The sequence below is a fragment of the Cryptomeria japonica genome, chromosome 5 (assembly GCF_030272615.1).
Source record: "Cryptomeria japonica chromosome 5, Sugi_1.0, whole genome shotgun sequence".
Lineage (NCBI taxonomy): Eukaryota > Viridiplantae > Streptophyta > Pinopsida > Cupressales > Cupressaceae > Cryptomeria > Cryptomeria japonica.
In genome coordinates, this window is record NC_081409.1 from 79,508,651 (window position 1) to 79,522,956 (window position 14,306).

General features: G+C 33.6%; 1 protein-coding gene across 3 annotated transcripts in view; it reads left to right on the top strand.

Annotated features, from left to right (window-relative positions):
* The first annotated feature begins 5,572 nt into the window (after positions 1–5,572).
* LOC131032760 (filament-like plant protein 4) overlaps positions 5,573–14,306 on the top strand; it is a 62,480-nt gene continuing 53,746 nt past the window's right edge. The window contains exons 1-2 of one of the 3 annotated variants that reach the window (XM_057963811.2): positions 5,573–6,029; positions 8,890–9,010. In XM_057963811.2, the coding sequence (XP_057819794.1) occupies positions 8,900–9,010 (111 nt within the window). In that variant the 5' untranslated portion in view covers positions 5,573–6,029; positions 8,890–8,899. Of the gene's footprint in view, positions 6,030–6,387; positions 6,981–8,034; positions 8,147–8,889; positions 9,011–14,306 lie in introns of those variants that run through there. The other 2 variants (XM_057963812.1, XM_057963813.2) reach the window with 2 other exon arrangements.

Here is a 14,306-nt window from a genome sequence, read left to right on the forward strand (position 1 = left end):
GCAATAGTAAGATTTTCTTGAAGTGCTTGAATAATATCCTGAGCAGCCTTTAGATCATCTTCAAGTTTGATATTCTTCACTTTTTCTGCATCATAGTCTGAAAGAGCTGTTTCCAATTGTTTTCTCAAGTTTTCCATCTCTACCGGTGTCAAGATCTTCCTCAAGCTGTTAGGCTTTTGAAAATAGAGGACCAGGCTCTGATACCCAATTGTTAGGATTCCTTAAAACATGAAAAGCATATTAGAACTATGTACTGGTAAACTAGAAATAATGCAGCAAATAAGAACAATAACAACAACATGAGAAGCACACCATAACACAGTATTTTAATGAGGAAACCCGGTGTGGGAAAAACCTCGGTGGGATTTGTGACCCACAATATTCGCTTAGTGGCCAAAAAGGGAATATTACTCTTACAATAGGGGCTTGCACATGCAGGAAGGCCAAGTGCCTAGAGCTCATTGCTCAATTACAAAAGAAGTCACACTGACTTACAAAAAATGGATTATACTAATCCAATGTCTTGTATTGCTTCAGATCAACATTTGTTATGCCAGATTCAGTACCGGTTTAAGCTCTGCTACATACATAAACCCTTAACCAATAATTTGCATATTAGGTCTGCATAATTTCGCATCTTATCTCATCACTACTCTACAAAATGATCTACAATGATCTCATACATATATGAGTCATTTTACAATCTACCATGTCGACTTACAAAAGATTTTACAATTAATTACAAAATACAAAATTCGTGTCGGCCAGGGTGTCGGTATTCTTCCTTTTCGCTTTCGGTGTTCTGTGTGCCGGTGTAGAGTGTGCCGGTATCATATGATTGTAAGGTTGCCATCAATGACAATACCTTCAATCACCTACAATTTCTCATTGGAGTGTGCATTTGCCAACATATTCAAAATTGGGTTTAAGATTAGGGGTGAATTTGGCTTAAAGCTTTGTGTTAAAATTAGGGTTCAATTTGGTTTATTAAATTTGATTACTTTCAGGGTTAGTGTTATAACTCTAATTAGGCTCAAATTTATTTAGTGACATGCAAGTAGGTTTAGAGTTAGAGTTAAATTTTGTTCAGTAATTAATATTTCAAGAAGATGATAATTATTTTAATAATTTTTTTCTGATGTTTAATTCTAGATTTACACATGAAGAATTATAATTCGTTTATTATTATCGTTTAATTTATGTTATTCCTTGCGTATAGTGTTAACTAAGGTTAAATTTTGTTTTGCGTTAATAACAAATAAACATAAACATATAAAGTGGAAATAAATATTGATGACTTATTTTGAAAACCTCAATCTCTCACTAATAACACATAAAATGAAATTTTGATATTTAAATTATAAATTCCAATTTTCAAAATTAAAAGTACAAATATTTTGATGCATGCATACGATAAAGGTGGTCATATTAATTTGTTATGTCATAACAGGTGGAATATAATTTGTCACATGTGTATTTAAGACCTATTATTGCATAATAGACCTCCTAATCTGAAATGTTTTTGCATACGTGAAGTCATATAAATAGAACCTAAATTATGACATAATAGGTTCTAAATTTATGTCACATTTAAGACCTATAATCAATGTAATAAGTCCTAATTTATCACATAATATGCCTTATTATTAAAATTAATATGACCATGTATGCAAAAACATTTCACATTAATATACTTGACTCCCCTTAAGACATATATATTATGTGATATTAAAGGACCTATCACACATGAAATTAAGTACATGTCTTAAATATTCAATATAAGTTAGAACCTAAATTATGACATAATAAGTCTTATTAATTTTATGACTTAATAGGTCTTATCTATTATAAATGGACTTAATTATATAGGAGAAAAATGCAATTACACAACAAGCAAGTTAATGGAATTTGAAATTTGCAAATGCACATATTATTTCAAATTAATTATGCTTTCCAATTAAAACGAGATTATTTTTAATCCTACTATTTCCAATTAATTTAATTAAGATTTTTTAAATTAATTTTCATTAAAAATATTAGATAAAAAATATTAAACTAATTACTACTAACAAATAAACACTATTTTTGGTACGTAATACATATAAAATTAAATAGAAATAAAAATAAAAATACATACTTGCATCATGATATTTTTGTCTTCTTTGTTCTCGATATCTTTCTTCCGTTTCAGGAGGATAATTCCTTGAAGTCTTATTTTGCCTTCTCTTCTTGTTCCCCATGCTTTTAAAAAGAACTTCAAATTATTGCCCTCAAAATAATTTTCAAATGTTTTCTCTCATCCAAAAATGCGAATTATTTTAATCATGTGTGATAAAAAATGAAAAAAATTATGGACATTTATACGACTCCACTTAAAAAAAAATAAAACAAAAATTGCGTCGGCCAGGGTTCGAACGAATGCCGACAGTTAAAAAAGGTCGGGTTCATTCGAACTTGGTCGTTACGAAAAAGTACGGGCCAAAATTTAGCGTGAGGGTTTGAGTGGAGGGGGATTCGCTTGAACCCTTTATGGTTCGAGCGAACCCCATTCGCTCGAAACCCTGTTCATTCGAACCGTGCTGTTAGAGATTTCTCCCAAATTTTTTCAGAGTTATGAGGAATTTAGGACTTCGGAGCTCTGGTTCAAGGCACGAATGAAATAATCTTGATAACCCAAAAATATTAAATGGTAGTACTTGGAGGAAGCTTTCCAACGAGTATAATTTTATTATATTTTGAATTTATTATGTTCTTGTTTTTTTAATTTTATGGAATATTGGTTTTTCACCGAACATGAACTTCTTTGTTCAACGCATTGGAAAAAATAGGAAACAAATTCAAAAAAATTCTGAAAAATATCTAAGCCCCAGGTATTGATGTCTTCTTTGTAACAAAAATAATAAATTGAATTTCGATATATATATATATATATATATATATATATATATATATATATATATATATATATATATATATATATATATATATATATATATATATATATATATATATATATATATATATATATATATATATAACAAGTTATGTGTTCAAACTTAAACCTATGTTTGCATTATGACTAGTCGGACTTCAAAACTTTATAAAATGAAAAATATTGAACATATCACTATCAAACCAATTGCAAGCCCTGGATATTGATGTTACAAACCAAAATTCGAAAGAATTGAGTTTTTATCATTTAGAGAAAAAAACTAATGCATTTCAGGAGGCACATCACTCTTAAAAAATGTAGTTTGTTGTAAAAAACTACTTTTCAAGGGAGATGGAAAATTTTAAAAAAAATCCTTCAAATTTTTTTGAAAAAAAAGTATATAGAATCTACAAACAAAATGCTCCAAATCACTAATTTGCATCATCTTCAAATTTTTAATAGTTTAAAAGTTATAGTTCTCGGAAGTTGAAGATTATTTTAAAAATGTTCATCTTAGTGTCAAAAGTGACAAAAAAGTGGGAACCATTATTGTGAGTTCACCCAAGGACTTGAGTCCACTTGTCCTCTCATGCCTAAATTTTCTCCAACCATCCCTAGATTCCCCCAGTCAGCAACCCAGTCAAGGTGAGATGAGTGACACTTGTCCTCTCCTTCCCCCTTTCTCTTAACCTTCACCTTTGCTCACAACCATCCAAATCTGTAGATCTGATCATGACAGTTGATCTGGGCCACATCATCTTGTCCTCTCAAGGTCTATAAAATCAAGAGCTTCAGTTGAGAGAGAGTTAGTCTTCAAGTTGCTTTTCAAAGCTATTCATTTGTAAAACTTATGCATCAGTGAGTTTTAATCTTGAAGCAAATAGCAATTATCATTTCTCATTTTAGCATAGTCATTTAGCATTGCATATCATAGCATTAGTTAACTATTAGTTATTAGTCCATTCTTCATATGCCATCTTGGAAGCTATCAGTGCTTGTCTGAGAGCACACCATCTGCATCCAGGAATAGTGGAGTTAGGACACAATGAGACATAAATCATGAAGGTAATAATAATATTTTTATTTCACATGTATTTCATGTAGTTTCATTGGTTGAGTTTGGATTTCCTGTAGCATTTCCTTTGTATTTTGTGAGACTAACTTGTTGCAGGTAGCATTCTGAGGATGAGATTCAAGTCAACACAGATACTAATACAAATTGAAACAAACAGAAAATGACCTAAATAAACTTAAGCAACAAGGTGTGAATAGGTCCTCAAAGTGTAAATAGCTAGAAAAGTACCTCATTCTGAGTGAAGGTAGTTTCATGCTTCAACCTTTTTATAGCAAAATCTTAGAGGTGCTTATAATTGCTAGACTATTTTTAGAAAAAATATCTTCATAGGTACATAGATTATATAAGTTTGTAATCTTATAGATAAAATCACATTTTCTTTCATGCTAAATCATGCACAATTAGACCTTAATATATGGTGGATGTCAAAGGTAGGTTTGAGACAAGTCTACAATAAAGATCTAATAATCATACATCACAATAAAGGTATTTTGTCATGATGTTGCCTTAAAATGTCAATTGTTGGGTCTTTGTAACTAATTCTAGCTTGAGACTTATATTTTGTATTGAGCCACATTATCCTCTTCCATTACAAAAACTTCTTGTAGCTGTTATTATTTGTAATTTTGCTTTGATTCAATAAAAGAAAAATCACACATCACACAACTACATCTGCCACATTGACAACTCTAATTTAACAAAAAGACTAAACAATCTTAACTCTTCCATTAAATTTTTTTATATATCTAAAATTTAATCATATTATCTAATTATTTTTATTTAAATTATAAATATTTATAAAATTATACACCAAACCTGAATCTTATTCAACACTAACCTATAATGACATCCGATTATCTAAAGTCTAACTAACAAAATTTTATTGTTTTGTCGGTAGATTGAAAGGTTCACTTCACTTTCAAAGACATAACGTAAAAAAATACTAGGGTGGGGCGACAAAATTAACCTTTGGCTTGAGTGCAACCTGAAAAAACGTTTCCGCCTTTACGTTAAAATTAATAAAGGTGGCATCTCATCGTCAAGACTTGATTTTTATTATCATTGGAGGGATACCAACTACCATTGAAAGGATCTCACTTAAATGATTCAAATTAGATTTTATATAAATCTAAACACCTACCGACAATTTCATCCCAAACCTTGCACCTAAAATTCCCCACAAAGTTTCATTTCCAAAAAAAATAAAAAAAATTGAAAAGTTGAAATAGGTTGAAAAATGTGAGATTATTGGGTAATTAATTAAAAAAAAAAGCATAATTAGGGCCTAGGATGCCATTCACGTTCAGTGAAAGCAATCTAACGCCCCTGGGGGACCCTACTAAAGACAAAAACCCTACAGGTCTGTTGTGGGACCCAGCGCATTGAAGCTCATGCAAAAAGAGGGAGCCCACATTCCATTTTCAAATCTGGGTCCCACACGCTTACAACTATGATTGGCCACGTCTGGAAAGGCCAGAGGACACACAAAATGGAACAAAACCTAGGTGGGAAGGAACAATTACAATGACACAGACACCCCCTAAAACTAACTGAAGTTAAGGGAAAGCAAAAGTATTCCTGATAATTAAAGGAAGGATACCCACTTCACTAATGTCCCTACGTTAGCCCAAATTTTTACATCTGGATTCATTCAATCAATACCTATAATGTGAACTTACAGTAGCCTAAAAAAATTACATCTGGACTGATTCAATCAATACCCACATAGTGAATTTCCAAGGAAGTATATTATATTTTTTTCTTAAAATTAAAAAAATGGTTGCTAGTGGGAACAAGCTGCAACAGGAAGATATCTAGTTGGAAAAACACAGAGACACAAGAATTTTATTGAGATCCACCCCCGGTTTGCTTCATCTGTACTACACAAAGCTGATTAGCAAAGTCCAGGAATATATACATTGAGTATATATAATATATGTATGCATATCATATGGTTTTTTTAGGTGTTCAGACACAGAACAAGATTGTTTGTGCCTGGGGATACTCCTCCTGGGATTTCAGGTAGATTGGTTATTTTCTTCTTGATAGGATTGTGGTTTTTGATTTGCAATGTGTGCTTATACATCTTATGGAATCAATCTGCATTGGTGCTGTGTGCGATAGAGTGTGTTTGCTGGCTCAGTATGCTGACTTGGTTTGATATAGAATTTTATTTTGTTTTCATTTGGGACTGTAGGAGTTTGCATTCTCTATATGTCAAAATCATAATATCTCAGCATGGTCTGCAATGTGGGTTACAGGTTTAGCTGGCTGTTTTTGCTGTTTTATATGTGCGATATCAGTTTTGGATTTTGGGTATACCTGCAATTGTCTTCTTTTGTTGTAGGAATTTAGATGTCATTCATTTTGGGTTTATTGGGTTTCCCTGTGTGTCTTACAAGCTGTTATTCATTGTGAAGATTTCTGCATCTAGCCCAATGGTCAATGTAAGCAGGCGTGTGTTGCAAAAGAGGAGGAATCCTGAATTATTATCGGAACTCTGTATTTGTCTTTTATATTTTTTATTGATTACAGTATGCAGTCAAGGGAAAACAGACATCTTTCTGACTTCTTATTCTGATATCAGGAATGGATTCGTTAAATAATATTGAAAAAGAAGCTCGATTCTATAGGCCTCGCCATGCTTTTCCTTTAAAGTAGGGTGATTTGGGTTGCTTCGGCAATATTCTGAGATCACGGCTCTTGGAATCATCGTAATGATTCTCGTCTTTTGGCAAGACCATCCAGTAGTCTCAATTTATTTTCATTGGGATTGCAATTTTATCATTCTGGTAAAAGCAAGCATTTTCCCTTTATTTATCCTCTAGATGCACAGTGGAGCACTGTTATTTATTGACCTAACAAGAATGCCTGGTCAATATTAGCCTTTTCACTTCAAATCATGTGCAGAAGTGGCAAATCAAGCACAGAAGTGGCAAATCAAGCATCCAATTGTTGATGTGCATTTAGTAGGTATTAATACATGTCAGATAAATATGCTTTTCGTGTTGAAAACGTTCACTTCCGGGAGTAAATCGTAGTACATATTCAAAAGGCAATTTACAACTGCATTACGAGTTCTTTATTTGCTGGTGGAAGTCACGTTAGATATGGTCATAATGTGCAACTCAAATAAGAGCTCTCTATTCATTTTAGCTCAGTTGTTTTTATTTTAACATGATACAAGATCTAGCCTAGTCATTTGTGCCGTGCACAGCTGAAATTTTCTTGAATTGTAAGACAAATTCGATCCTGTTTGGCCACTCTTTCTGCACACATTTTAAATTGCAACTATGAGTGCCATCTGTTGGTTGCTGCTTATTTTGTTTCTTGCTATCCTCCATATTGAGCTTGTGAGGAGTCAAGTTCTGCTAAATGTCTTTCATGTAGTCCATGTTGAATTTCAGGAGCAGTTTCATAGACCTCTATATCGTTGTGTTTTCTTTCCTGTATTGTAATGTCGTATTTAAATGTTCTTCTACTTCACTTGTCTCGTTCATGACAATTGTAGGCTTAAGCTTTAGTCTTTTAGTCATTCATTTCAAAAATTTAAAAACTAATCTGGAAATGTTTCTTTAACACAAAAGCAAAAAACTCGGAAAATAGTCAGGAGTGATTGTTGTCCTTGAAAAATATACATGGGGTGCTCAAATAATAATTAATATATGGCATTTTCAGGTAATTTATATACTGATCTCTAACGTGTGAATCAGACCAAATTATTAATTTGACATTTTGCGAGATTTAAGAAGTCTCTATGAAATCAAATCTTTATCTTCCTGACCAAGAAAACTTTTTTAAAATTGTGCATTCCTTCACTGAAGCTCTTCTCAGTAGTGAAGCTTGTGAAGCTGGTAACCAGATTACTAAAATTTTCGTTCTAAATTGTGCCTCATTATTACTGACAAACATATCAAAGCATTTAATTGACACAAGATTTTCCTTTGTATGATTAGATTCAGGTAGGCTATTTGAAATATATATGTGGACTTATTTTGTATCTGGTTAAAAAATCAGGACACTGGCAGGGTTGCACTGAAACTTGTGATCTACAGAATCTGTATCTGAAGAGATGACGTTAATGCAGATTTTCTGTGAAATCACAAGGTTAGCTGGAAAGTTATCTGCACAAGGAAACTGTAAGCATGTCACAATGCTTCAACTTTATCATCACACAGATGAGTTCTAGGATCTAAATTTTATAGCCAAAATTCAAGTTGACTTAAGGACTCAAACGAGACCAAATTGAATGACAACCGCTTCTTGAAAACTAATGTTTTTGCAGATCATTTTAGTGTCTGCAAAGTGTTAAGTCATAGAGGAAAAACTGCTTTTAAATTTTAGTTTTTAGATCAAATTTAATTAGTAAATTTTTAAGTCTTCAGGGATACTTATTTGGGATTTATCATACTATGGCATAAAAGTTCTTCTAGTGTTCGATGATGAATTTCTTTTCAGATACTTTAAGGAACTTAGCTCCAATCAATGTCACCTCTACAATTGTTGACATCATAAGATGAGAGCAACAAACCTTCAAGTTAAGTTTGACCAAGCTCAATACATCTTGGCTGTATTGATCCTGTTATTTCTACCCACGAGATGTATTCTCATGTAATGCTTAAAAATGTATGTTAGGGCATGCGGAATTAAATGTGTTTTCTCTGTTGGAATATCCATTACATAGATCCCATAGGTTGCTTTGTGAGAATCTAGAGTTAACTTTTGTGCTACTCTGTCATTTTCTTTTTCATTATTTTAAATCTATTTTGACCAGTCATACAGCTTGTAGATCAATGGATATTGCCATTTGTCTTTCCGATTTGTTAAGTTTATTGAACTTTTTAGAAACCTAAGCAATTGGACCTGTTGTTTGTATTTACAGGTAGTAAAAAATGGACCGCTGGGGTTGGTCGCGGAAGAAAAAAAGCTCTGAGAAAAATGTGGCAGCATCAGATCCTGTAGAGCCATCAGTTGCTCGGTCAGCATCCCATAATGAGGAACAGGTTTATTGAATTTACTTCCTACTTCCCCTCCTATCTGGAAATGTGTCTGAAATAAAAGTAGTCCTGAATTTCCAGTTTTCGATTCTTAACAATCTCCCATTTCTTTCTCCTTATTATAGATCTTTCCTAATCATTCTCACATGCAATTGAGCATTTGTGCAAACCATCTGATGACACCCAAAGCATTTTACAAATAGAGAAAATAATAACAGAAACTAAGGAACAAGAATGGCTGCTCAATTGTAATTCCATGAATTACCATTAGCTTCACTTGTCATGATACCCAATTAATAAAATGTGTTAAATTATTCTTTAATGTTTTCATAAGTTCTCTCATATTGTTTTCTCCTTTATTGCCTGAACTCCCTGTTTGTATTAAGCTTGATTACCAAATTACATAGGGACAGGTACACCATTGATAAAATCCAGGGACACTTCAGTTTGCCTTAATGTATATGAGATCACATGAGTGTAACATTTTGAGAGCCAAATTGGTCTGTAGAACATATTAATATTTATCTACTTGTGTACAAGATTTTTCTGTGTGTGTCGAGTTTAAGTGAATTCTGCATGATATTTTTTATTGTATTGTTAAGACTTTGTCTGCTGGGTAATAATTGCAGAAATGTATAATGGGTCTGATATGACTATATAGCAAGTAAAAGACAATAAATTTCATCCTCTACTTGATATTTGTGTTTTGTACTGTTTTCTAGTAACTCTATTTGTATATTCAACATGGATCTTTGTCACAATCAATCCCCTCCAAACATCTAGCCCACGTGAAAGTGCATCCTAGGGTATTATTACCTTGGGCTTCTGACAATGGAAATGTGCATACTACTAAATGAGTAAATTAATGAGTAAATTATTGCGTAAATAAGGACACGTATGCAATTGAAAAACCAATAAACAATCATATTACAATCAGTTAAGTTTCACAAATTAAAATGAATAATTATTAATATTCTATCAAAATTTATGGCCAGAATCTGCAGACAGTTTAGTTAGAAATTAGGATGCAAAATGATTGAAGGACAGTTTTTTCCCACCTTGTTGATTTTGGAGGAAAACCTACACGAATGATTTCCTCTTTGTTGCACATTTGTTACTTGTTTATGTTTTAAATATTGTGGGCTGGAGTCCTTTTGAAGTCTTAGAGCTTTAGAAAGACTTTTGTTTTATTACTTTTCTTCAGGAGGCTGTGGCATATGTAGAGAAGTCACAAATGGTTGTCAGATGTCACAAGATGTCAGAGAGGTCAAAGGCATCTTTTCGATTCTCCCTACAGTCTTGGGCTATCTGTATGTCCGCTTAAATTGGCTTGTTTTAATCTTCCTATTATGGGAAGGAAGCATGCCTTTTCTTGTGAAAATCCTTATTTCAGTAGAGAAATTAGTTTGGCTCAATTTGCCCATCCTTCTAGAGAAGACATTTTTAGTTTTTGTGGCAGTTTGTTGTCACAACATGTCAGAAAGGTGTTGCTTTTTTTAGTGTTCCTATCATGAGAAGTGGGCATACCTCTTCTGATGGCCATCCCAATTTCTATAGGGCCATTATTTTAGCTAAATGCGATCCAAAAAATGGATTATTTTAGGTGGACCAGTGGGGTCAAGCTGCAAGTCAGCTGCAACAAGTTGCATGGACACCTGTGGTGATGCTGCAAGTTCACCTGTATACATTTGCCAGTGATTTGTAGTGCTGCAAGTGCACTTGCAGAAAGAGCCACAAGCATTTCAGTCTGCAACAAGTTCACTTTTAGCAACATTGAGAGTGATATGCTTCACTTCAACAATCAGTTGACTATTTTCGAGCACTGCTGTTGCTCCAGTTTAGTCTGTTAGAACACCCAACAATTTGAATTGCTTTGATTGTGGTGATTTTATTGCTTTCAACTAGTTTGCAAACTCAGACTTGGCTTGGACTTGGTAAATCCCAAGTTTTAAAACCCTGTGAAATCTTGGGATAAAACGACAAAACTTGACAACTTAAAAAAAAAATTAGATAAAAAATGGAAATTTTCTAGCCACAATCATATCTTTGGTCTAAAATTGTCTTTGGGGCACGTTTTTCAATATACAGGCATTTTTAGAGCATGCTTTTATGTATACAGTTGCATTTTTCAGTCTATAGTTGAATTTCAGGGCACATTTTCAGCATATAAGTGTTATTAGAGCATGCTTTGGCAGTTGAGTGTTAATTATTCAGTCTATAGGCACATTTTTTAGTGGCCATATTTTTAACCTAAGGAAAAACCACCAAAACTACACCATGGGCCCAAACAAGGTCCCAAATACAATAGTAAAAATTCTCACAACCTTCACATGTGGAGTCATATCGGAATTAAAAACAATTTTAATTTTTTACACAAGCATCGTTGACTTTTACCACTCAAGTTGGCAAATGTAACTCCCAAGCACTCCTACATGAAGCCCTAATTATACTTCATGCCCACTAAATAATGAAGATGCTCTTACAAGTCCACTATATAACCCCGTCATCAATGCTTTATTACAACAATTTCCAAATCTCCAGAGAATAAGAAAATAATAACATGTCCCCATCCTCACATCATTCTATTTTGCTCACTCCATGATTCTTGGATATACATAATTATCGATCTTCCAACAATAAGTTAGACCTTAGGACATGCAAGGTGAATGGTACACCAACCCTGTTTTTCCCATTGGGTAGCATCCATTTCTATTTTGAGTAGTATGGATATTGAAGGGACATCATGGAAGGTGAATTGTTGAAGAGAAGCCTCCTTTTATGGTGTGGGAAGCTATTGTTTTGGGGGTTGGTTAGCAATGTTTGCTGAAGCCAAGTAGGTTGACTGGTTTGTTGAGGCCAATTAGTTGAAAATGTTTTAAGGAGGAAGTATGCTGCTGCAAGTGTGGTGAACCAGTATCCTTTGGGGATATAGTTGACAGGCCACTATTGTTCTCTTTTGGTAGTGGTAATAAGTCACTTTCAACAGGTTGCATACTAAATTAGTGGTGTTAATGGAACTGGTTTTAGTCTACTACAACTGTGAAGTAGCATATCCTTCATAGAGTTGATGGTAGGAGTCCATCTCTCTTTTCTATGGAGGTTGAAGTAATTCATTATCACTATAATAGAGTTACTGGAGGCCGATGTCATCTCCAAGATGGTATATGGGTGCATTGGAGCTTGATTATGAGTAGTAGAGCTTTTGTAAAGCCCAAGAGGCATTGCATACACGTACTACTGTGGATTAGTGTCATGAGGTGAGTTGCTCACTTTTCCTAGAATTTTGTTCCCATTTGATGATTTCTACAGAGTTAACCTTGTTTTTGCAAGTGTGTGTGATTGTAAAGTTGTCTATTTTATGCATGTTTGAGTTGTTCTCTATGTTTTCCTTGATATGCTTGTTTTGGAGATTGGCATCCATTATAGGTTGTATTGGTGCATGTTGAGGTAATTTTGAGCTTCTTATAAATCTGTTTGCTAATGACTGAGAGCTGCTGTAGTTTGAGCTGCCGTAGTTTATGTATCAAAATGTGTTAAGCCTTCCAGAGAAGACCTGTTATAGTTTTTGCAGCAGCTTGTTTGAAGGACAGTATTGCACTCAATACCTTATTTCAAGATCTCAAACCATTGTTATTGCAGAGCATGAAATATTTACATAATATTTGAATTAAAAAAAATCTATTACCTCTCTATGCATGTCCTCCCCAACGTCAATGAGACTTCCAAGACAAACCTAAGTAGCAAGGTCATTCCCCAAACAGCCAAAGACTGATTGATCTAAAAACAACTCTCTTAGGGAGGGGAGATGGTGGCTCTTCACAATACCAATTTCCTTCCCAATCAGGCTTTGGTTTCAGTCTGGTTAGGCTTTGGTTTCAGTCTGGTTTCTCATGAGAAAAAAAAGAATTTGCATAGAAGACACGTGCTGGCTTATTCACCACCATGCACATAGAACCATAATTCATTGAAATTTTCATGCCAAACCCCAAAATGGTTGCTACATGGGAAATAGACAAGACACTATAATGCCAATTCATGGGAGCTTTCTCCAGACACAAAACACTTTGTTTGTGGATATGAGAGTACTGGAAACCATTGGTTTTGTGAACAGTCACATGATGCACAGATTGCATTTTATGGGCGTCATCTACTTGAAACAAGAGAAAGATCAGTCCTTTTGAGGTGGAATATGGTCAATGAACAAGTCAGGGCTTTTTATCTACTATAGCAGCAATGTGCAAACTTAAAAATGTCTTGAAATGTTCAACAAATCAGCACATTTGTGATCTTTGGATGGAAACACCCAATATGGGAAACAAGGGTTTTTGTTCTTGGATGCCAAAACTCAAATGCCAAAGCTCATAATGAAATGGAAATAGAAATAGGCTAGAGGTCTTCTCTGTGGCACTATTCCCAAGAAGGGGACATGACAGTCTGCCCTACCTGGAATTGCTTGCCCTCAAGGAATTATGGCTTGAAATGATTAGAGAACACCTTACCAATGTAATGTCTTCTAATTAATTATACTTTAAATTAACCTAAATTTTCCCAAATCTAAAATAGGTAATTAAGTTTATGGGAGTAGCTTTGTATATTGTTTTCTTGCAACACAAAATTAGAGAACACATATGAAGTAATACTTATAAACTGAAACATATACTAATGAATTAGATTGAGTGATAAAATTCTTTTTTATGTATTAATTACCATTAGTATTATATTTGTTAGATAAAACCAGATTGTAGGTTAGTTGCCATTCTTTATTATTTCTGCCCTTTGAAAGGGACATAACCTTTCATAATCAGGTCTGCACTTCTTATTTAAATCAGATGTGCACTTCTCATTTCCAAATTATCCCCCTCTCAAATGAGGTTCTCTTCTCCTTTTATATCTCATTGTTGAGGGAGTCACGACTTTTCCTTCCATGTCTTTTGACCATTCATTAACTTAATTAAATTTTAATTAATTTTAATTATATTCTTTTATATTTTAATTTAATTTTTAATATTTAAATTTTATTATTATTAAATTCTATTTCAAAGTGGGGACATTACAGCCAAAGCTATGGATCATGATGTAGTGCTCGTATAGTTTGGATCCCCTACTAGTCAAGCAAAGTAACTTGGGTCAACAAGTACAACATTTCCCAATTTCACAATCTACAACAAAAATATGCAACCTTTGCAACTTAGGAGACAATTTGGCCAACAAGTGTGCATGATCCACAATAAAAAACTCTGAAAATGCCATGATGAGATCTTGAAGAGTCCCAAATAGTATAAGACAAAGAATGCAACCCACT